The 22,633-nt window shown below is 36.3% G+C and overlaps 2 protein-coding genes across 2 annotated transcripts in view; both read left to right on the top strand.

Moving 5' to 3' along the window:
- FER (FER tyrosine kinase) overlaps positions 1 to 22,633 on the top strand; it is a 399,396-nt gene that overhangs the window by 289,163 nt on the left and 87,600 nt on the right. Inside the window, exon 18 of the mRNA XM_054589991.1 lies at positions 8,405 to 8,528. Within this exon, the coding sequence (XP_054445966.1) occupies positions 8,405 to 8,528 (124 nt within the window). The remainder of the gene's footprint in view (positions 1 to 8,404; positions 8,529 to 22,633) is intronic.
- On the top strand, positions 20,076 to 22,342 carry LOC129083921 (heat shock protein HSP 90-beta-like). The gene is given in 3 exon segments (XM_054589992.1): positions 20,076 to 20,664; positions 20,667 to 22,298; positions 22,301 to 22,342. Coding segments are annotated over 3 exon segments (2,184 nt in total). The 5' UTR covers positions 20,076 to 20,154.

The raw sequence follows: 22,633 nt of genomic DNA, 5'->3' as shown, positions 1-22,633 counted from the left end.
TGCATCCAGTTTGGGGCTGTTATTAATAATGTTGCTTTGACTGTTTTCTTAATATGTGTTTTGGTGCACGTGGCTATTGGATATAGATACCTGGAGTTAAAATGCTGAGTTTAGAATGTGCACGTGATTAGCTTTAGGAGAACGTGCCAAAAAAGGCTTCTCTGGTGGTTGCACCAGCTTACACCCTCTCCAAGAGTAAATGAGTCTCAGTTACCTACCCTGCACGAGGCTATGTTCGGTTTAACTATAGCTCTTCTGGTAGGTATGGAGTACTAAACAAGATATTGTGGTTTTAATTTGCTATTTTATGACTATGTTGAACACATTTGCATGCGCTTAGTGGCCCTTTGGATATGCTTTTTTTGAAGTGCTTTTTAAGACAGGGAATTTTTCCAAGGGTATAGAGTTTCAGTCATGCAAGATGAAAAAGTGTTAGAGATCTGTTGGATAGCAATGTACACACAGTTACCTAAATTATACTCTATACTTAAAATTGTTAAGAGGATAATTTATGATGTGTTTTTTACCACAACTTCATAGAAAGTCAAAAAGGAGACTCTTGTTAATTCTGATCTTTCCTTAATACTGGCATCTCCAATTCTTTGCTACAATGTGTTCTTTAAAAGTATATTTAAACTAATATTTTTATAATTTGATAGTCTTAATTGGTGAATATATTTCTGATCAAAACCTTTGCATAAGTTAAATTCTGTGAACAAAAATATGTGAATATGAAGATATAAATATACATTTCTAATTTAAATAATAAGATTGCGCAATAGTTTTTATGAAAGTCATTTATATCATTGAATTCAGGACATTAATTTAATGTTCCTAAAATATCTAGCTTATAAATAATTCAGTTTTTAAAAATATTGCTAGCTTTTATAAATATTTTTCTCTCATTAAATATAAATATGCTATTGGGTGTGTCTTTGTATCCTACATCCTTTAAAAATATGCCTAGGGGAACTGAATTGATGCCTTCTTTATATCTCTGCAGCTTTTCCTGCGGCAGATAAAGTCATCAAAGTAAGCATTTCGTTGATTTTTTTTTTCTATTTAAAAAAAAAAGCCACCGTAGCATCTAAGTGTTTGAAGGGCGTTCCAAGAGACGTTAGAGCCAACATCTTATACACCAGATTTTCTTGCCCATTCTTGTCTTTACACTTTAAATCAAAGGCAACTCTCAGAGGCATAGGAATTCACAAAATAGAAAAGTGAGTAGTTGGGCATGAAAGCAGGGAGAGAGGCAAGCAGCGGCACTTCTCTGCATTGGCAGCAGACAGTGGGCTGCAGGTGGGGGAGGGCAGCGGGGGATTTATGATCTCACTGTATGAATGCTTTTGTGTGTAAATATGTGCATCAGCCTTAAGACATAAAATTAATTGGTGAATCCACATTTTCAGCTTTCTTTCTGAGCATTAAAAGATAGCTCTGTTGAGACTCCGTGCAAACACACACACACACACACACAGTGAAAAATAAAACCTTAGATGAAAAAATATAAAGCAATCATAAGAATTATTTAAATGGAAATAATTATACCTATATGAAATACTGACTGATACCCTAAAACAGGAGTTTGCAAGGTTTCTGTACACATACAGGTACAGGCTTTGAAAGCCATACAGTCTCTGTCACAGCTCTGCCACTGTAACGTGAAAGGATCCATAGAATGAGTGTGATGGTTTTCCAAGAAAACTTTATTTACAAAAAAACAGGCAGTGGCTGGTTTTGGCCTCCAAGCCATAGTTTGCAGACACTTGCCTTAGAATTTCAATAATATCACCAAAATCACCACCTTAAAAATAGGTTAGGTTAATTCATTTCCCTCCTCCATCATACGAAAAAACATTATTTCCAGAGTAATTTCTAGTACTGACATTCTGAGAGTTTGTGAAAGCTGACTCTGGAATCTGTAGTGGCAGTTCTAATAATGTCTGGCAAGATTTTATATGTATATATCTGGTGCCCCTTCAACCAGCAAGTTAAAAATACTGTGAAATGTGCTCTTATTTCATAGAGCTGTTATCACAATTGCTATCGAGTTGTGTTCTCAAAGATCATCTGCAAGGGAGAAATGCAAAAGGTTCCTGCTATTCTGCAGTGTTAGCAGAGCGTGGCCATTAAGGAACTTCGTCTGAAAAGACTAATGCCGTGTATTAACACACACACTCAGCTCTGTATCTGGCCTGGCTGAATTTCACTACTTAGGTAGCAAGCTGTTCAGTAAGTGCTTCTTTTAAAAGAAGAAAATGGAATCAAGAAAGCGTGTACATTGTTGGAGTCATTTTCAGTTTTTTCGTTGAAATGCTTCCTCATCTTTCCCCACAAACTGATCCATTTTTAGCTTCTTATTGAGTCTTTTCAAATTTTGTCTTTGGTCTTTAGATCATTCTTAGAAAAAATACTCATCACCTTATTAGACATCTTGGTTAATCTCTTTTCCTGTGCACGCCATCTCTCCTAAGTATTTGCATTGATACTTCTTCAAGAATTATTTTGACTTATCTCCTATTATATAAAACCTGTTCTGTGTTTCATGAAGTACAAATTGAATTAGCTTTAATTATTTATGATTGTATAGATTTTTGTCCCCTTATTTTTGATTGGCTAATAGCCACAACTCTCATTTGTACAGGTTCAAGAGCAAATGTTTATTTTTTAAATAAGAACCTGAACAATGGCATAAATGAAGTCCCCAAATAGCTCTCTACAGTTTATTAGTTGCTTTGATTATAATCCTATTCTAAATGTATAAATGAACACAACTAAACCAAACTTCTCAGGAACAAATTTAAATCCTAAAAAACACAGGACAGGAATTACACTTTTATATATCATGAGAGACTGGTATCTAGTTAATAAGCTTTGAAGTTGTTCAAAGATAAATGAAAAGATTTCTGTACGACTTAATGACAAATCATTAGTGGTATAGCCCTGATTATCTCTTTTCTTCAATGACAAACTGATAAATTAATATTCTTGTTTATATAATTTCACCAGGTTTGTTTAATAAGATTGGTTTCTCAGAGTCCCATTAATAGTGAACAACAGGAAAGACCAAATTTCCACAGCATGGAGTAAGAAATTTTTAAGAGCTGTTGAGAATAGTAGTTTCTATACTCTTACCTGTTTCTTACTTGTTCCAGTCATTATATATATAAACGTTCAGGTAGGAAAATGTTTAGGCTTTGAAAGCCTTGCAGTCTCTGTTATAGCTCTGCCACTGTAATGTGAAAGGATCCATAGAATGAGTGTGGTGGTTTTCCAAGAAAACGTTAAACTTTATGTACAAAAAACAGGCTGTGTGTGTGTGTGTGTGTGTGTGTGTGTGTGTGTGTGTGTACGTACATGTCTTTTTTAATTTTCCAAATTATATTCTGATATAAATATTATTTTATCCATTAAGGATCTTTGAGTTGCCAGTACAGAAGATAGATAAAGAATTACAGGGATTTCATTATTTCACTTAACTGAAAAATCTAGAGGGAAGTCACCCTTGAGGCCATGTTTGATCCAGTGGCTCCAGCATATCACCAAAACTATTCTTTCCTTCACTTCTTTCTGCTTTCCATGGTGACAGCTTCAGTTGAAGGCTACCAGTCTCTGTGGTATGGCATGCTGTCTTACACACTTTCAGTTGCAGAGTATGCTTATTTCTTGGTACTTCACTCAAAAAAAATTTCTTTCACCTCTTAAGTACCTCCTTGTAGTATGTCACTGGCCTGAATGAAGTCGTGTGCCTGTCCTCAAACCAGTCATTTGCACAGGGAGTGGATTTCGTTGATTCAGCCAATCTAGAACCACCCTTATTGTTGAGGGTGAGGTTAATACTCTCAAATGGGAGAAGGGCAGTCTCCTAAGAGAAATTGAAATGGAGGGAAAATAGGTGTATGACAAACAACCAGTCCCTACTGCAGCTCTTCCTCATTTTGTATAACAGACAACTTCAACAATGAGTTGTAGGAGTGTTTATTGTGTGTATTATGTGCTAGGTACATGCATGGTTCTTTAGATACATTAAGCCTTCAAAGCCATCTTGAGAAACTAATGGAATTAATTTTTGCTTTAAAGAAGTTTAGAAAGATTAAAAAATTTGCCCAAGTTGACATAACCAGTCAGGCTAGGGCAGTCTGATTTCAATGTCCATGCTCTTTTTCCCCAGGCCTTGCTCTCCCTCATACACCAAAGTTGGCGACAAAAATATATCAAGTATTGTCTCAGAAACTCATCACTGGTGAAGAATGCTAGAAAATAATCCATCCTATCTTAGTTTAATATGCAGTCTACTCATACAGAAAAAAAAAGCCTTGTTAATACAGAGTTACAAAGGGGAAGTGATCTTGTTTTGTTCTTTTTGTACACCAGGATTCTTACCTGGAATTGGAATTCCTAATTATGTGTAGGTGCTGAAAATTACAATATTGAACAACAGAGGCACAATCTTCCTCACTGGAGTTACAGTCTGTGGCAGAGCTTGGGGAGTGCAAGGAGGGCTGTAGGAAGGAGTGGATTTAAAAAGGGCAGGAAGCAGAACATTGGCAGGAAATGCTCAGATATGCCACGCAGCAATTTTTTCACTGATATGTCTCCTAAAGCAAGGGACATAAAGGAAAGAATAAACAAGTGGGACCTCATCAAAATAAGAAGCTTCTGCATGGCTAAGGAAAACATCAGCAAAATGAAAAAGGAGCCAACCGTATGGGAAAACATATTTGCTAATGATACATCAGACAGAGGTTTGATCTCCAAAATATATGAAGAACTCATACTACTCCACTCCAAGGAGACAAACGATCCAATCAAAAAATGGGCAGAGGACCTGGGCAGACACTTTTCCAAGGAGGAGATACAGAGGGCCCAGAGATATTTGAAAGGATGCTCAGCATCATTAGCCATCAGAGAAATGCAGATCAAAACCACAATGAGATACCATCTCACACCAGTCAGAATGGCCATCATAAACAGATCCACAAACAACAGGTGCTGGCGAGGCTGTGGAGAAAAGGGAACCCTAGTCCACTGTTGGTGGGAATGCAGACTGGTGCAGCCACTGTGGAAAGCAGTGTGGAATTTCCTCAGAAAGCTGAAAATGGAACTGCCTTTTGATCCAGGGATTCCCCTGCTGGGATTATACCCTAAGAACCCCAAAAAGCCAATTCAAAAGAACCTCTGCACCCCAATGTTCATAGCAACACAATTTACAATAGCCAAGTGTTGGAAGCAACCTAAATGCCCATCAGTAGATGATTGAATCAAAAAGCTATGGTACATTTACACAATGGAATACTACACAGCAGAAAGAAAAAAAAAAAAGAACTACTAAACTTTGCGACAGCATGGATGGTACTGGAGAGCATTATGCTAAGCGAAATAAGCCAGGGGGCGAAAGACAAATACCATATGATCTCACCTATAAGGGGAACCTAACCAAGAAAACAAAGATGCAAGGAGAATAAGACCAGCAACACTGAAAGAAAAAAGAAACCAACAGAGACAAGAACGAAGGAGGGTGGGGTGGGTGGGGTGGGTGGGGGAAAAGGAAGGGAAGAGGCAAGTCAAGGAACATATAGCAAGGACTCATGGACAAAGCGAAAGCGGAGAAGGACTGGGGGGGGGGGGGCAGGGGAAAGTGGTAGGGGGACTGCAGAGGCAAATGTATTTGGAAAAAAAATAAATTAAAAAAATAAATACTACTTAAGGTAACTGAAAAAATAAATAAATAAAAAGAGCAGGAAGCAGGTGGGAAGCTGCTGAATATGAGCTCACTTGAGAAAGAAATATTAGGATTTGACAGAACATGGGTGTTGTCCTATGCTGCTTTAAATCAAATTCCAGAAAAGATGTTTTCACTTGAAAGTTATTCTACAGCATAAACAAAATGCTATGTGGTTTCAAGACCAGAAGGGTGCACTTTTTCTAAAATAGGCCAACATATATCTAACAAAAGAATTAATACCTGTATAGTTATATTGGTCCAAGTAATAACTTTAAATATTGATTTTAAGTACATTTCAATAGACATGTTTGTTACCTATTTAAGTTGAGAAATTAGTGGTCAGTTCTGTGGTTTGCTGTTGCATCTATGTGTTTTGTTCAGAAAGTAAAGCGTGATAGAAACTATTTCACAGCCATCCTCACCAAATCCTTCCTCAGTCTACACTTTCCAGAGAATTTTAAATTCTGATGTGGGTGAGATGTTTAATCTGTTCTACGACACTTTGAAGTTTCTGCAGGAATTTTTTTTTTTTTTTGCCTTAAAACTCTGTTTCTTTCTGTCATATCTTGGTGCCTTGTTGAAACCCCTAGTTTAACACCTTCCTCACGAGACCCAGAAGATATTAGTCAGAAGTGGGACACAATTTTGAACGAGAGAGATGTCTTCTGGGTACCTTTCGTGGAGGCGTTTGTCGTCATCGCCCCACTCCAACCCCAGACAGCGCTGTGGGGAAGGGCGGGCCCCCGGGGCCGGTCCTCTAAGAGGTTCCTAGTAAGAGATTCCTATCAGTCTTCCTAGTAATTTAATACATTTGATATTCTCCTTAAAAAAAAAAAAAGAAAAAGAAAAAAGAAACTGACGCTGTTAAAATAATTTTTAAGCATAAGGCTTATTGATTTTGTAAGTGGCCTATGTAAAGTTGTCTAACACTTGATTTTTGAATAAAAAGAATATTATCAGGAGAATTTGTCAGGTTCTCATTTTCTAAGTACTCTCATTAAAGAAAAAGCCATTAAGTCTTTACCTCTAGAGTTGTTCCATTTTAGGAAGCCTAGAGCCATGGTGAAGAGGGTAAAAACAGTTTAGGAAATGGCGATTAAAATGCTAATTTCTGGCTTAAAAAAATCTGGCTAATTTCTTGCAAAAATCTGGCTTAAAATCTGAAGGCCTAATATAAAAGAGAAAGTGAGAAGGATTATTTTTAGGGACTCTTTATTCTCATATATTTTAATTTTTTTAATTAAACTTATTGGGGTGACATTGGTTAATAAAATTATATTTCATGTGTACAATTCTATAATAATCATCTGGTACATTGCCGCATGTGTTACCACCAAAAGTCCAACCTTCTGTCACCATATGTTTGACCACATTACCCTTTATTGCTCCCACCCAGCCCCTTGCCTCTGGTAACCACAGCACTGTTGTTTGTGCCAGTAAATTTGTGCTTGTTTATCTTGTTAATTTTTAAATTTCAGCTTTATATCCTACATACGAGTGAAATCATATGGTTCTTTTTCTGACTTATTTCGCTTAGAATAAACTTCTTCTTTTAATGCAATACATTATACACTAACAAGAAAAAAATAAACCATAGCCTTCAATACTATGTTGATAATGAATGCGTAGTTTAAGGTTATAGTATTTAACGTGGTAATCACTGGCCATATGTAGCTCCTGAGTTCATGAGCTTCTGAAATATGGATAGTGTGCTTTAAAAAACTGAATTTTGAATTCTATTTAACTTTAAATGTTTTAAAAATGTATACATGATCCAATTATTGGAAAATTTTCAGCATTTGGAACAACCTATATATGAACCTGTTTTTAACTGTAAATTTTATGAAATCTAAATACAGATCAAATATTTCAGATAAAAAATTTGCATCTAAATTGAGATGTCCCATAAATGTAAACACATTGTAAAGACTTAGGATGATAAAAGGTAAAACATCTCTACTAAAATCTTTAGAATGCTATGTTGATAAATAGTATTTTGTATCTATTGGCTAAAGAAAAATATATTAAAATAAATTTCACCTTTTTGTTGTTACTTTTTAAAATGTGACTGTGAGTACATTTAAATTACTGAGTGACTTGCGTTATACTTTTTTTGGACCATGCTGGTTTAAGGCATTTCTGTGTATCACTGGAATCCATCTGATGCACAGAAATGCAGTCTGTCTCAGCAGCTAAAGCTTAGCGAAATCATAGCGTTTTTCCTCTCTTCCTGGCTCTACTGTCAGTGATGCTGTTGTTAATAATCTCAATTCCTTTTTTAGCAATCACTGAATATCATGTTATTCAATATCATTTCCTTTTTTATTTAACTCATAATAATTACAGTCTTTTATTTGGCATTAGAGACAATAAACTTCCTTAAAAATTTTTAGTCAGGCAAATTGGTGAGAAATTGTGTGACTTTGTTTGAATATTATGTGTTAACTAATTAATACAGAGTGTGTAGTACTTAAAGTACTTAAACTGTACCGAGGAAAGTTAATGGTGTCTATTTTCTAATAAGATGTGTTCTTATGTTTTTACCCTCTCCTCAAACAGACAGGACAAAAAGCATGGCCACATATGTAGTGCTTTTTGTTCTGTGAGGGACCTATAATAGGTGATGAATGTGACTTTCATCATGATTTTGTCTCATTGTTCATCTGTCAATTCTTCTAGGCGGTGATTTCCTTTCCTATCTAAGAAGAAAGAAAGATGAAATAAAAACCAAACAATTAGTGAAATTTTCATTAGATGCTGCTTCTGGTATGTCGTATCTCGAGAGTAAAAACTGTATACACAGGTAAGGAGAACATTTTCAAAACATTTTCCCATTTTATTACTAGAATTCTAGAAAATTATATATTTATTACAACACAGCAATAAATTTCTTTCACGAAACATTTATTTTTTTCTTGGTTTTCATATTGTGTGTGAAAGCATTATTTGATAGTTGTTTACACAAGGTGGGCAAAAGTAAATTTACAAGTCCATCTGGAAAATAATACCATAAGTAATCAATAGTAATACAAGAATAAACTGTGTTTTGTGTACGCACAACTGCAAACCTACTTCTGCCCCACCCTGTATCGTTCACAGAAACACTTGTTTTCTACTTTCCCTGAGGTTAAGTACACCTAATCAGGCAATGACTTATCTACTCATTAAAATTTGCCTTCTTATAATCGTGAATAACATAGTGGTAAGATGTATTACAAGTTAGTCACATAAGCTGCTACTGTTTTACAGCCAAGTAAGATTGTTTCATGTGTTACTCATTTGTGTTTTTCAAAGAAATTACTTATAAAATCATGGGAAGGCATAATAGTAAAACAACAATTCATGACAGTGAATCTGACCAAGAGTAAAAGATTTTAGCATCCTTGTTATTTCCAAGGAAATTTTAGAAACCTTCCTCTAATTGCATTACAACCAGTGACTTCTTAATGTTTTACAGATTATGTTTATATGTAATTGCTTATAGCTGGAAATGTTCTTTATTGCTAAATGTTAGTACCAGTTAAGATCTCTTGCAGAATTCATGTTAGTCTTAAATATGGCTGAGTCTATAGAAGCAAAATGAAGTGGGCAATTGATTAAGCTTTTATTTGTTGGAAATAGCACATAATACTGTTTAACGTGGAGCGAGATTCCTTGTCAGATTGACCTATCGTAGACTTTAAGCTTCTTTAGAGCTTGAGATATATTTCTCTCTGATATTTTTTATTATGCAGCTTTTGACTTTACATTTGGGTGGGGTTATATAGTATGTGTAATTATACCTTCCCCTGATATACACATTTATTTTATTTTAATGGATATTTTTTACTTAATGTTTTCTCCACACACATTTTGCTTAGTGTTCAGATTTATTCTAACACTAAAATTATGGCTTCTGTTCCAAATATAGTTCAGTGACTGCATAAACACTTAAAAATATTTTAATAGGGAAACTATTTTTTCTGAAAATTAAGAAACCTAAAACTAAGCTGCTGTCATTGTATTTGTGTTTCACTTTCTGTAGAGGTAAGATCACATATAATAGACATTTTTAAAGACTTAAAAAACCACTTTATTTATGACAAAAATTGCATTATTTTATTAGACAAAACACTTTTTGTTAAAAGTATTAATAAAGGGTTTTGCCTTTCAGAGGAAATCTATAATTTTGATGGTTCAGATGTTAAAGCTACTTTGGATATTAGATTCTCTATCTTAGTTACCCATTTGTTCTCAGATTTTTTTTCAAAACATTAGACCTAAGGCTTTAAATTGTAGTGCACATTATTGAAACTGTTTTACTAATTTGTCAGTTACCAGTAAGATTCTTTAATTTCTGTTGCATTGTGGTTGTTTCAGTTTTTTGCTGCTTTTGTAGTGACTGCTTTTCTTGCAAATGGAGGACTATATATCTTTTAAATATCTATATCATCAGAGTTGAAACCTTTCTAATTTGTAGATGACAGGTTGTTTTTAAAATATTTTATTTATTTATTTTTAGAGAGAAGAGAAGGGAGGAAAAGAGAGAAGAGAAACATTGATAGGTTGCTTCTCACATGTGCCCTGACCAGGGACTTGAACCCACAACCCAGGCGTGCACCTGACTGGTGACTTTTAACTTTGTGGGATGACTCCCAACCAGTCCACATTGGTCAGGGTGATGGCAGTTAGTTTTTTAAAATTTATCCCACTCACCACATCATCACATTATCTGCTGTAATGTTATTTTTCCATCTTCCTTTTTAAGAATTTTCAGTGCATTCACAAATTTTTGAAAGTCAACCCATGCTTGACCACATTTCCTAGAAGGTTGTGTATAGTCATGTACTGTTTGCCTTCAGGGAAAGTTCCTAACTGAGTATCTTGAACAATGTCACTGAGACCAGATTTGACAAATAGGTTTCACTGCCAACTTCCAGTGATTGGTTGTGGCTCTCGGTGTTGTGTAGTCAGAGGGATCCCAAAATTAGCAACAAAGATTCCAGGGATCCATTAGTCAGATCCATCAGTCAGATTTGTCAGGGTGCTGACAAGCATTAACACACAAGCCCCAGTATTGTCATCTGTGACATAGAGTATTGTTGTCTTTATTTTTGTAAATACTTTTCTTCTTTGACATGATTGTTCTTACTAGTTACAGGAACAATAACATAATTTTCTATTATTACTTCCATTGACTTCTTTTAATCTATCTGCTATTATTATTTCCCTTGTTAATCATGATTACTGAAGGAATTTTGTTACCTCTAGCCAGTGGTCTTTTGTTTCACTTCAACTTATGTAAATGCTCTTTTGGGTGAATTCATTTTTTTTTTCTTTTCATTTTAGTACCTCACCAGTACATGACATTGTAAGTTATTCTTTGGGATGAATTTTTTTATGGCAGTGAGTTGTGCTATACAAACCCTGTTCCTGCGTGTCATCCTGTGGCACTATTTCTGTGGTAGCAGTAGTAATTGCAGTGGAATTTTAATTGATTTATAGTTAAAAGATACACTCAAGACATGTTATGTTTTTTCTCTTAATATCAAATGCATAGTATTTATTACAGTGGAAAATATTTTTTGTCATTGGAAAAATTTCCAGTAAGGGATCTCAAAAATCAGTTAAAGTAATCTAAAACATGATCAAAAGTTTCATTTCTTCAAATAATGAAAGGCACCAAGACCCATTTTTGACATCTTAGAATGTTACTCAAATATATGCATGTCTATGAAATATAAAATCTTTGTCCCACAAATCAAAGCAACAATTTTAAATATGCATTTTATTTTATATGAAGTTATACATTTTTTTCCTATTCACTGGTTAGAGCTCACTGAAATTCAGTACTTGAAAGTATTTCTAATTGTTTCTTCCCAAGATAGTTAAAATCTTAACTCTTGGGGAACACATTTTCTTTCTTTAGTTTTGTTTTATTGTTTTGATTACTATAAGAAGAGCAGAGCAATGTTTCATTATAGGAAAACAAGTATGACAACCATAAAATGAAAACAAGTAATGCATAAAGAAATGGTCTGCTTTTGGAAAATGTTCTTTCTATAATTCCCATTTAACTTCCAGGAGAGTTCTCTTGCTGTTGGGTTTCTATTTCTACTTATAACCAAGAAGTGCTACGTATTTTGCATTTTAACTTAGTTGTATTCAGCTGCATTTTATTTATCATCATTTTATAGGCCAAAGGGATATTTTCTTTTCCTTCTTGTACTTTACATGAGTATTTGGGGTACACCGCTTACTTAGGGGATGTATATGCTTGCTTACAATGGCATCTTATCAGATTATTAGATGTCACTCTAGAAAAAGTATTAAACTTGATCAATTTTAGCATTAAGTAGACTGAAGGTTGACATACTAGATTTCATGGTAACAACAGTTGTTGTTTTATTGATGACAAATTCTGCGAGATTTATTTTTATTTAGTATGCTTGCTAAATTTTTTGTTTGGCATCCAGGGAAATAAAGGGAGGGTAAACTCTTGATTGTTCTGTGCTTGAGTTCAAGGTCATAATCTATGTATGATCTATGGAAAGTTTCAGAAGCATTTCTTAATTTCATGATATTCTCTGTCATTATAAATACCAGAAAAGGTGTTTTTGGAGGAGTGCCATAGAGTATGATTTGTGTTTCTAATTTTAAATCTTGTACTGATTCCTCTTTGGTTTTGGTTGCTCTAAAAAATACCACAGTGGTATTTTTGTTGCTGTTATGGAGTAAGATGACCAATTACACAATTTAAAGTATGTAAGACCAAATTTATTGTATTGTTTAGTAAGGATCTTTTTTTTTTTTTAATCCATTGAGAACAGTAGTTCTAGTATTTAACAAATGTGAACAGTTGCTTACTCTGGACCAGGGTGATATCAGCATGAAAATCACAGTTTCTGCCTTTAAATGGACATAACAAAAAAAAAATTTAAATAGATATAATCAATTTAATGATAATATGCACAAAATGTCAAGGGAGTAATATCAAAAGGGTCTAATATGACCTGTCAGGATGCAGGCTATGCTGGGAGTAATCAGGGAAGGTTTTGCAAAGGACACTGAGTGAGACTTGATGGATGGGTATGTCATTAAATAGAAGGATAAAAATGTTCTGGCGGAAGGAAACTTGTTTACAGAGTTACTGTTTTTCATAACAGAGCAGGACTTAATCATGGAACTACAAAGAGTTCAATGTCATAAGAATGAGAAGTGCAAAAGACGGGGGCTTGCCTAGGTGAACAGGGTCCTCCTCACAAAGGGCCATGTATACTGTTTAATTTGGCTGAACTGTGGGAATATCTAGTCAGACATTTGGATAATTTTAAGAAAGTTAAAATGCTGCACTTTTTATCTGGAAAGGAAAAACAATTTGAACAAAATTTACAAAACCCTGACAATGTGTACTAATTTGTGAAAAGGTGTATGTATGGGACCAATTTTATTTTCAAGTTTCATTGGAAAAACTAGTTTAGGAAAGCTACGATTTCCCAAAAAAGAACAATACTATATTTCACTTAAATATGTTCTAGAAGGAGATTGTTTCATCCGATGATTTTTGGTAAGGCTTAGATATATACATACTTTTTAAGGTAAATGTAAGATGCTGCTTCTATCTTTGTATTTTGTGATCACATATATTTTTTTAATTTTTACTTACTGATTTGAGAGAGAGAGTGATCAATTTATTGTTCCACCTGTGAGGGAGGACCCTCCTGCCAAAATGGGAATTTTCTTCTGGAGGGGAGGCCCCTTGTACTACAGGCTTCCCCTGCTAAGTGTGTGTTCCAGGAACCCGTTTGTATCAGTGTACCAGCTGGTGTTAGGAGAGACTGTGTTTGGCCTCGGTGAATTTTTTTGACGACTCTTTCAATGTGTTTGCCCATTTCATGATGGGAGGTTTAGGAGTGCACCTGCCCACACTGCACTGAGTGTTCAGCAGTTTTTGGCCAAAACAGCATGACCTCCATGCCCCACCCTCCCCAAATGCCTGTTTTTCATTTCTCCAGATGCAAAAAGTCCTCAAAGGCAAACGTGTTGCCAGTGTGGAAGAGGTGAAACAAAAGACGGTAGAAGCACTAACAGGCATCAAAATCAACAAATTTAAAAACTATTTTGAGCAGTGGAAATAAGTCTTAGTAGGTGTATTGCATCGAATGGAGAGTACTTTGAAGGTGACTGAAGTTTAAACATCTAAGAACAAATACATGATCTTTAATAACTAAATTCTGGTTTTTTGAGGTCCCTCCTCATAGGTGTGCATTCATTGGTTGATTCTTGTATGTACCCTGACTGAGGATCGAACCTGCAACCCACTGAGCCTCCCAGCCAGGGCAGTGATTTTATATTTTATGATGCAAAAGTTTTGGTATGATATTGATCATTTACATTTATTCCCAATGATTCTGCATGGTTTTTCACTATTTTTAACTGCAACTAGTTTCTGAGCTTTTCCTAAGCTTTGAATGTATGGAAAAAGTATTTTTCTGCCAAATATATCTTCATTAAGTGGTAAGATAAAGCCGAAATATACAAAGTAAAATATTTTCTTTAATGTTTTTGACAGTTTATCTTTTCTATCTCTCATGGTGTGCCGTTTATTCAATAGAAGGGACTGTAACATCACTTTATAGATTAAGCAATTGAGTCCCAAAGAGATCAAATGAAGGTCATCTAGGCAGTGAGTGGCAGGGTTACGCTAGGTCTTAGACATGCTACCTCTATTCTGACACATTCCTCTCATTCCAGTGCTATCATTTTACTCTGTCTCATTCAAGCACTAGTAATCCTAACAGCTGACATGTATTGATGACTTACTGAGTACATAATTAAGGCATAATTAAGTGCTTTAAATGCAGTATCTGAGAATATAAGCTTTGGGAGGACAATGATTTTTACCCGTATTGTTCCCTGTTGGATTCCAAAAGCCAGGAACAGTGCTTAGCCTCTAAAGGGGAATAAATAAATCCTCAAAACAAAAGTAGGTACTATTATTAGGCCCATTGCACACATGAGGAAACGTATGGTTGGGGATCTGAGTTATCTCACTCAAGAAAACATTCAAAGAAAGTGGCAGTTCCAGGATGCAAATCCCAGCACACCGGTTCTAGAGCCCACGCTCTGACTCACTACACTGGATTCCTCTGCCTTCCATAAGAATGGGTGTTCTGACCAGTTAGATTCAGGGCAGAGGGCCGGATGGTATTTGGTGTAATGGCTCAGTTTATATTCAGCATCTGTACTCTTTATGATCATGAGTTGAAACAGAAGAGGATCCTGAAGCCTGTGAAATGTAATTTTAGAAATATGCCAAGATTTTGTTGCTGTTGTTTTTTAATGAACAGTTGCTGAAATGTGGCAGTATTTTGTTATTGCTTCTCCACTTAATTAGAGCTTGAAAATTTATTTTTTTCATTTTTTACACACCATTGTTTAGATACCCCCTCTTGCTTTATCTGTTAATTAAAAACACAGGACTGGCATAGAAATGTGATAATCTCAGTGATTTGAGTAAGCATTAATGACTGATTTTCTTGTTCCAATATTTGATTACAATTTTGAATATATTAAGCTGTACTTTTATTTTTTAGCTTCTAGACCAATTTTGCTATGACAGAGAAAAGATGGCACAGTAGTTGAAATGTATCGAAAATGTATTGTCTGTCTCTAGTTCAGCCTTCTTTCTCTAGTGCAGTTTGGTATTTGCATATGCAAGTCGGGTATCATAGAAAAGCTATCACAAGAACACCTTTCTAAAAATCACTTATTCTGCTGCTTTATTCAGTGCCAGAATTTTCCATCTCATTTCATTCATTTTAATTAAGAGTTTTCCTAAAAGTCACATGTATGTTTTCAGCAATGAGAATGGAGGCCTCCTATTATAGTCAATTAACATGTTGGCTTGAGTTAGTGTACCAAAGTATCTGGCCTCCTTCTTAGAAAACAAAAATGGGGGATTTAGGGTAAAGGGTGAGAGGACAGATAAGGGTTGACTTATGGTTACTGGTAGGAAAGGTGCAGCATATATAAGACATTGTCCAGTAATTCAGGGCAGCCCAGTCAGCAAGTTGGAGGTCTTTAAGAGTGAGAGGAGAGGAGAAAATGGGAAAAGGAGTATGTCACAGCTATTTCATGGTTTGGTTAGGGCTAGCCTTGTCTTGTTTACATAGAAATGATAGAGGAAAATTGGCTTACACCTCATTCTCTATGAGTTCTTACTTTTATTCAATTAATTACAATAAGTACATTTCTAATTCAGAATTTCAAAAGTGATCTTATACATTAAACAAATACAAAGAGTTAGGTTACTGTTTTCTCAGGGCCTATTTGATTACAAAGAACAGAAACTGCATAAGTGAACTTAAGCAATCAGAGATTTATTATAAGAAAACTGAGTGATTGTAAAAAATCCAAGGACGGTTTGGGAGTCCTCAGAATGAGGATCCGAGAAGCAGCCAGGGACCATGACTACATCTCTTTAGGTCTTTCCCTCTGTGTTTCCTTGGTCTTTCATTATTTCTTCTTGCTATGCTGTGACTTCATTTCCATCTTGTCCTGAAGACTACAGTCCTCTGCCCATTTGCAAAGGGTCGTCACGTGACATTTGAGTCAATAGAATCTTCCAGGCCCAACATCTGCAGATAATTAATTAGATTTTGAGGTCTAATTTCAAATTTTTGGCAGAAAGAACTGATTAGCCCAGCTTATATTAGGTGCCTACCCCTGTTTCAGTCAATAGCATGGATAGATGGGGAAGCGTATGCCGGGTCACTGTTACATAGATGCATAGGAGCCAGTCTCTGGGAATAAAGGGGCTAGGTCTCAGAAGATGAGACATGTGCTGAGCAGGCTCCCCAAAGGGTGGCTATCCCACAGTCATCGACTGCTTATTATTTGGCAAGTCCATTTATTATTTAGCCCTCATATTTCTAGGAGATGGTACCATTTATCTCCATATTTACAGTAGAACAAATTAAGCCACCAAAAACCTAAGTAACTTGCCCATTGTCATACAGCTGGTAAGAGAAAGACTCAAGTCTAGATTGAGTTAATGACAAAGCCTATGAAACTAATCAGAACATTTAAACTATGTTTTAGATAGGTTTTCCAGCTTCTTCCCTTTTGTGAATATAATCAACCATTGTGGATATCTTTCTAATGATGAAAAATAAAACCATTTAATAAATGCTGATTTACAGAAAACTTCATTGTAGAAATAAGAATACCTTATAGGTCTTACCTCCATATCCTCCTAGGACAGTTCATTCCCACACAGTTCCATGGTGCAGGGCTGGCAGAGTGACTCTCCCTCCTGTCGGCCTGTGCCTTCTTCTTGAATCCTCACTCTTCCCGAGTCCATAGAGCAGGCACGAGACCTCAGAACCATGGAGCTGGGTCCGTGCTTACACCAGAGATTTGAGTGCCCATTCGTTGAGCATTCATTGAGTAGAGGGAGTAAAAGATCACTTCATATTCTCACAGGGGTCTTTTGTATTATTTTCTTCATAAATTCAGGTTAATCTAAGACATTCGCCAACGTTTATTTTCTGAAATTCTGATAATTTTAATGTGATTGCTTCAAGTTATAATGAATGAAACCAAAGCATACACAGTTTCCTTTTTGCTGGTATCCTAATATGTGCTAAGAATTGTGCTAGAGCTTGGTGATATAACCAAGATTGGATAGAGTACCACTCTCTCAGGCATTTTCATTTTTTAATTTTATTTGTTAATTACAGTTAATATTCAGTACTATTTTATATTAGTTTAAGGTGTACAGCATAGTGGTTAGACAGTTATATAGTTTATGAAGTCATCCCCCCTGGTAATTCTAGTACCCACCTGGACCCACACATAGTTATAACAGTATTATTGACTACATTCCCTATGCTGTACTTTACACCTCCATGAGTGTAACTACCGATTTGTACTTCTTAATCCTTTCACTTTTACACTCAGCACCTCAATCCCTCTCCCATATGGCAACTCTGTATCTATAAGTCTGTTTCTATTTTGTTTGTTCAATTATTTTCTTTAGTTTCCATGTGTAAGTGAAATCATATAGTATTTGTCTTTCTCTGCCTTATTTTACTTAGCATAATACTCTCTAGGTCCATCCGAGTTATCACAAATGGTAACATTTCATTCATTTTTATGTCTTCTATTTTCATTTTACCACACTAGCATTATTCTCTTGCAATGGAAGAAAATAAAAGAAAGTCTCTCTGAAATGAATAGCATTCAAGATCTCATCCGCAGTTGTTTGCATTTAAATTGGACATATATTTTTGAAATATGTTATAGATCTTTAAGAAGTATACCTTGAAAATAGCCTCTAGTTCATCGACCCACTGATGTAACGAAATAAGTAAAGTTAAATGTATGCATAATGTGTAGAGGGTAATGTTTCCCCCCGGGGTCTCTGGTTTTATGATTTGTAGATTAACACCATGGATTATTATTTGCAGAAGCTAATAACTCTGCAGTGTTACTGGTAAATAATGCCAGTGGATTGTGCCTGATTCTTGGAGATCATGTCTAGAACTAAAATGACGTGAAAGAGAAGAGGTTGCTCTCTTGCTGCTATATTTAATATACAAAAGGTCTTTTCCTTCTAATGTAAGAAGATTGTGTACTATGAGATAAAATGACTGACCTCTGAGTAAATATTAACTTCTTTTATAAAATAACAGGGATAATAGCTGCTGTTTGCAATCTGGTATGCTTATTTCTATTTCTTATGGACAGATATTTTTATTGAAGAAAAAAAACTTTTGCCTATTTTGTGTTCTTAAAATGACCTTTTAATGCTGGCTTTTCATCACACAGTTTAATTTGCTTTTTTGTGGGGAAGAGAAAAGTAAAGATTTTCAGTGAGCATTTTTTTAGTGACTACTTTTCATGTAAGTTTGATAAGCATCTGACATATTAATTAATTAAATAGGTCTTTTATTTTCTGTCCAAAGTGCTGATTGAATGCCATTAAATGACAACTTTCTAGAAAAAAAAATAACCATGAATTGTTCACCCTTGGATATTTACTTTTTATATTTTACTGATTAATTTCGTTATAATGCATACATGAAGAAAGAAGTAACTGTATCTGATGCAAACCTGTATGCATTATACATACAGAACAAAATTCTTTTTCTGTCACGTGTTAGTATGAAGGCTTTAAGATGCTACAGGCATTTTTTAGAATTGTTTGAATGTGGCGATTCCAGAGTTTTAGTGAGTGAGACGATATCAGTGCTCTTCTTAAAGCACTGTTATTCTCCAAGAGTCACAGAAGGTGAACACTATCCTGTTTCAATCTGTTTTTCATCTAACAGTAGTTATTTGCTATATTGACCTGGTCCTAGCTCAGATAGTGATTGGGGCTGAAGAAGCAGCAGTAGCCTATAACATGCCAGAAAGTATTAATTTTTAAAATACATCTTGAAGTAATTAGCAGTAAGCAACAGATGTGTTGTTATGTATTAGAGTGCTCAGTAGCATATGTTTCATTTAGCCTCTATTCCCCTTACCTGCCCTCTGTCCGTTCATTATGCAAGTAGTGTGCAGGTGTGAGCGCTATGGCCCGAACGGTGCCAGGGCTCTCAGTTCTTACATTTCCGATAGAGCGCTCTCTGTCAGAAATGTAACAAGAAACTTCCTCAGTTAGTAATATTTCTCCCTTCATTTCTAAAATTTCCATTATGCCTCTTTAAAACTAGGCTTCTGTTCACTTATATAAATTAATGGAGGAATACAATTTAAAACAATTATATCTGCTATTTGAGATAATTTTAAAACCCAAGGCAGGACATGAACATCTGGCATGATGTGCAAATAATCTATTAATCTCTTTATAACCAAATGAAAATGCAATTGGTATGTAATCTAAGAATACTTTTTTCAATATCACATTGCTTTGTTATAAATTTTTAAGACATATTTTTATCAACTGTGTATTATGTAAAGGAAGAAATATTCTAATTTGCATATAAAATTTTTTACTTAAGTACATATCCTACTAGAAACTGATTACTGTGGTTTCTATATTTTTGCTTTTGCGATACCATATAAACTTGTTAGTCAAATTCCTCATTTTAATAATTTCTAAACTCTCTATCCCATGGCTTAAATCAATCAAAACCATGTATTGATAGTTTTTTTGTTGTGAAATGCACTGTTCAGACATGCTCCCTGCTCTCAAGGAAAATGAGAGAAGCAAGTTAAAGGTATAAAAATATCTTGATAACTTGGTAAATGGTGTATTGGGGAAGAGGAGTGGGTAAGAAATAAGGACTTTTATAGTAGGAGAAAAAAATGGCAGATAGTAATCTCAGTTGTAAGAGCTACCAAACGGGCTCTCTCTTGAGTCAACCCCGTGTACGCAGTTTGCTGTGTGTGAGCCAAAAATAGTCCCTGCTCTCTAGTACTTGCATCTCTTCACCTTCAAGATGTCTGAGGAAGTACACCATGGAGAGGAGGAGGTGGAGACTTTTGCTTTCCAGGCAGAAATTGCCCAACTCATGTCTCTCATCATCAATACCTTCTACTCTAACAGGGAAATTTTCCTTCAGGAGTTGATCAGTAATGCTTCTGATGCCTTGGACAAGATACGCTATGAGAGCCTGACTGACTCTTCCAAGTTGGACAGTGGTAAAGAGCTGAAAATTGACATCATCCCCAACCCCCAGGAACGCACTTTGACTCTGGTAGACCCAGGCATTGGCATGACCAAAGCTGATCTTGTAAATAATCTGGGAACTATTGCCAAGTCTGGTACAAAAGCATTTATGGAAGCTCTTCAGGCTGGTGCAGATATCTCCATGATTGGACCATTTGGTGTTGGCTTTTATTCTGCCTACTTGGTGGCAGAGAAAGTAGTTGTGATCACAAAGCACAACGATGATGAGCAGTATGTCTGGGAGTCTTCTGCTGGGGGTTCCTTCACTGTGTGAGCTGTGTGAGCCATGGTGAGCCCATTGGCCGGGGTACCACAGTGATCCTTCACCTTAAAGAAGACCAGACAGAGTACTTAAAGGAGAGGCGGGTCAAAGAAGTGGTGAAGAAGCACTCACAGTTCATAGGTTATCCCATCACCCTTTATTTGGAGAAGGAACGAGAGAAAGAAATCAGTGATGATGAAGCAGAGGAAGAGAAAGGGGAGAAAAAAGACGAAGATAAAGATGATGAGGAGAAACCCAAGATTGAAGATGTGGGCTCAGATGAGGAGGATGATAGTGCTAAGGATAAGAAAAAGAAAACAAAGAAGATTAAGGAGAAATACATTGATCATGAAGAACTGAACAAGACCAAGCCCATTTGGACCAGGAACCCTGATGACATCACCCAGGAGGAATATGGAGAGTTCTATAAGAGCCTTACCAATGACTGGGAAGACCACTTGGCAGTCAGGCACTTCTCTGTAGAAGGTCAGTTGGAATTCAGGGCATTGCTGTTCATTCCCCATCGGGCTCCCTTTGACCTCTTTGAGAACAAAAAGAAGAAGAACAATATCAAACTGTATGTCCGTTGTGTGTTCATCATGGACAGCTGTGATAAGTTGATACCGGAGTATCTCAATTTCATCCATGGTGTGGTTAACTCTGAGGACCTGCCCCTGAACATCTCCTGAGAAATGCTTCAGCAGAGTAAAATCTTGAAGGTCATTCGTAAAAACATCGTTAAGAAGTGCCTTGAGCTCTTCTCTGAGCTGGCAGAAGACGAGAACTATAAGAAATTCTATGAGGCATTCTCTAAAAACCTAAAGCTTGGGATCCATGAGGACTCAACTAATCGCTGGCACCTCTCCAAACTTCTGCACTATCACACCTCCCAGTTTGGAGATGAAATGATTTCTCTTTTGGAATATGTCTCTTGCATGAAGGAGACCCAGAAGTCTATCTATTACATCACTGGTGAGAGCAAAGAGCAGGTTGCCAACTCTGCTTTTGTGGAGCGAGTACGGAAGCGGGGCTTTGAGGTAGTGTATATGATGGAGCCTATCAATGAGTACTGTGTGCAGCAGCTCAAGGAGTTTGATGGGAAGCGTTTGGTCTCAGTTACCAAGGAGGGCCTGGAGCTACCTGAGGATGAAGAGGAGAAGAAAATGGAAGAGAACAAGGCCAAGTTTGAGAACCTCTGCAAACTCATGAAAGAGATCTTGAATAAGAAGGTTGAGAAGGTGACAATCTCCAATAGGCTTGTGTCTTCACCCTGCTGCATTGTGACTAGCACCTATGGCTGGACAGCTAACACAGAGTGTATCATGAAAGCCCAGGCACTTCGTGATAACTCCACAATGGGCTACATGTTGGCCAAAAAGCACCTGGAGATCAACCCTGACCACCCCATTGTGGAGACTCTATGGCAGAAGGCAGGGGCAGACAAGAAGGACAAGGCTGTCAAGGACCTTGTAGTGTTGCTGTTTGAAACTGCACTGCTCTCTTCTGGCTTCTCACTTGAAGATCCCCAGACCCACTCCAACCACATCTATCGCATGATCAAGCTAGGTCTAGGCATTGATGAGGATGAAGTAACAGCAGAAGAACCCAGTGCTGCCATTCCTGATGAGATCCGCCCCCCGCCCTTGAGGGTAATGAGGATAATGAGGATGCCTCTCACATGGAAGAAGTAGACTAGGAGTTTCTACCTGCAGACCTTGTATTCTCTGTGTAGTGTCTTCATGGCTTCCCTAGCAGCCCTGAGTGGCACTAGTCCACCTGGTTTTCCTCTGCTGTTTAGTGGGTTTTTTTTCCTCTTCTGTCTTTGCCTAAGGCAGGTTACAAGGGCCTGAAGCCTTCCCTTCTCATATTTGACATTGGGTTTGGATATTGTTGTGTATTGTTTTTTATTTTGTTCTGAAATTAAAGTATGCAAAATAAAAAAAAAAAGAGCTACCCAATGAATATTGGGACAATTTATTGATTAGCT

The sequence above is a fragment of the Pteronotus mesoamericanus genome, unplaced genomic scaffold (assembly GCF_021234165.1).
Source record: "Pteronotus mesoamericanus isolate MK-2021 breed Mesoamerican mustached bat unplaced genomic scaffold, CSHL_Meso_final scaffold_167, whole genome shotgun sequence".
NCBI lineage: Eukaryota > Metazoa > Chordata > Mammalia > Chiroptera > Mormoopidae > Pteronotus > Pteronotus mesoamericanus.
Note: the sequence above shows the minus strand (reverse complement) of the source record. Positions and strands in the feature narration are given on the sequence as shown.